Raw genomic sequence first — 2,107 nt, forward strand, 5'->3', positions numbered from 1 at the left:
CAATTCGGGGCACTGGCGAACCTCAATACTTACTGGCGTGCGGTGTTGTTCAGCGCGCACCACAGGTGTCACCACTTGGGAGCACTCTCGTCCCATCGCCCGTCCATTCCCACGACCGGCAGCTGCGGCGGTCCACGCGTCGTACAGCACTTCGTGACAGACTGGTGGGTCCCCTGCGCCTGAGCTCACGGGATCGGGAGGCGGTTCCTATGTGGAGCTTACTCAGGGGTTGAGCGGCAAGACCACCGCTTCCTGTTGGGGCTGTCCCATAATGACTGCGGCCGTAGGAGGGAGAGGGAGAAGAACCTCGGCCTGGCGGGGTGTCGTGATGGAATGAACGAAGAAATAAAGAGAGGGAAACCTCCTACGCAGCGAAGGAACTATGGCGTTCAGTCGAACCAGTTCAAACTTGTCGCCGAAATCCGGCAAGTTATCTCTCGTTCGTCTGAGCTGGCACAACAGAACACAGCGGCCACTGGGACGAGGTCAATCCTCGGGGTTGCAACGCGGCAGTCAGCGAGCGGCGCTCACAGATGAAATACCCGTATAAAACGCCCGCCAGTGGACCAGTGGCGCGGCGCGGCATGTCACAGAATTATCACGCGGACTCTTGTGGCAGGCGTCACGTACGGAACCTCGCTAAGCCGCCATTGGACAAGAGACAACATCGCATCTGAGTACGTCTCGCAAGTTCACTTTGTGTTCTCGAAGGAAGATGCTAGACACAAATGTAACTGCCCGTTAACCATAAGGTACAGTCACCACCAGCCATAGATCATCTGGAGGGCGTGTTCTCGCATGCGCGGAGAGCTGTCGACACCGTGACAGTCGCTTGCGGTTCACATCAAAGAGCCTTCTTGGCGTCTTACCGTCTTCCGAATAATGGCTGAGACTCCCTTATCTGTACTTCGCGACACCTCCACGTGTGTACAGCCGGACGCCCCAGATTAAGCGCAGGCAGGTGTCCGGAGCGCTAGACGTCGCACAACCGGTGCTTCCATTGACTGCAAGCCCGAGATTAGTAGGTGCTGAAGTTTCCCCTCAACTGCAGTTTTAGTTACGCCATGTCTGGCGCTTTGCTCGAGTCACTAGTTCGGAACTGCCAACGAACCAAGCATGTCACAAACTGTCCCCCGACATCTGTGCCCGACAGGTCCCGTCTCCGTGTCTCCCCGGTGGGGCCTGTATCATCGGCGTCTGGCAAGAGTGTCTGTGTTTCAGGGCAAGCGTGCACCGTGTAGAAGTGTCGAAGAAGTTCACACGTCTTTTGCACGCGACGAGAGGCAGCCATGCATACTGAATAGCCACTGGTGTCTGGACCTTGGGGTCGTTCACTGCAGGCGTGTGTATGCCCGAACATGTCTGGCATCTTTTACTCCTTCGTGTGAGGCCCCTCCTCCTCGCAGGCTCTCTTTTACTTTCCGGTGTCCCAGCTGCTCTTTTTGCATCCCCGCCACCTCCCGGCCTTACTCAGAATATTCCATCTCTACAAGCAGAACTAATCACCGTCATCTTCCGCTCTCACAGCCTCTCTCGGCCATTTCGTGCAGCTCTTTTTTATACCTTCGTCCGTTTTCCTCGCTAAAACTTCCTGGCGTTCCCCGTCCCCGCTCACACGGATACCCTGGTCTGCTGCTAGGTCCAGCTTCCCGTTTTCCACAGCAGCAGTCTCTTTCCGGAAGTAGCAACCATGAGTCTTGTGCTGGGGAATCAACAGCGGCTACAGCCGTGGGACGTCGAACCACTTGTAGTGATGCACGGACTCTGTCGGGAGAATTTGTCCCTGACGTCACCAGAGAATGCAGAAGTGGCGAATCGAATGACAGAGTCCAGTGGCTCGCGTCGGCGTGGAGAAGGGATGCTCCTGAAGTTCAGATGCGTTTCGAACAGGCATGTGCTTTGAACAGAGTGTGCGTCTCTCTGCTCTAGCATCTTTTGAGGTTTGTGCAGCCTCGACGCCCACTTTTCTTCTTTTTTCCTCTGTGCTACGCAATGGGTCTACGTAATGATGTGTGTATTGCACTTCTGTCTGCCTGCACGTCTACGTATTTGCCCCCCGACTGTGTACCCGGGCTATAGTTCTTTTGCTTCTCCCAGTCGCTTTCTC

At 55.7% G+C, this 2,107-nt stretch overlaps 1 protein-coding gene across 1 annotated transcript in view; it reads left to right on the forward strand.

The window, feature by feature from the left end:
- The first annotated feature begins 717 nt into the window (after positions 1 to 717).
- Positions 718 to 2,107, forward strand: part of CSUI_004034 (polyprenyl synthetase superfamily protein) — a 6,813-nt gene continuing 5,423 nt past the window's right edge. Inside the window, exon 1 of the mRNA XM_068064229.1 lies at positions 718 to 1,890. Coding sequence (XP_067923792.1) covers positions 1,117 to 1,890 — 774 coding nt within the window. The 5' untranslated portion in view covers positions 718 to 1,116. The remainder of the gene's footprint in view (positions 1,891 to 2,107) is intronic.

Source organism: Cystoisospora suis, assembly GCF_002600585.1.
Source record: "Cystoisospora suis strain Wien I chromosome Unknown contig_1812, whole genome shotgun sequence".
NCBI lineage: Eukaryota > Apicomplexa > Conoidasida > Eucoccidiorida > Sarcocystidae > Cystoisospora > Cystoisospora suis.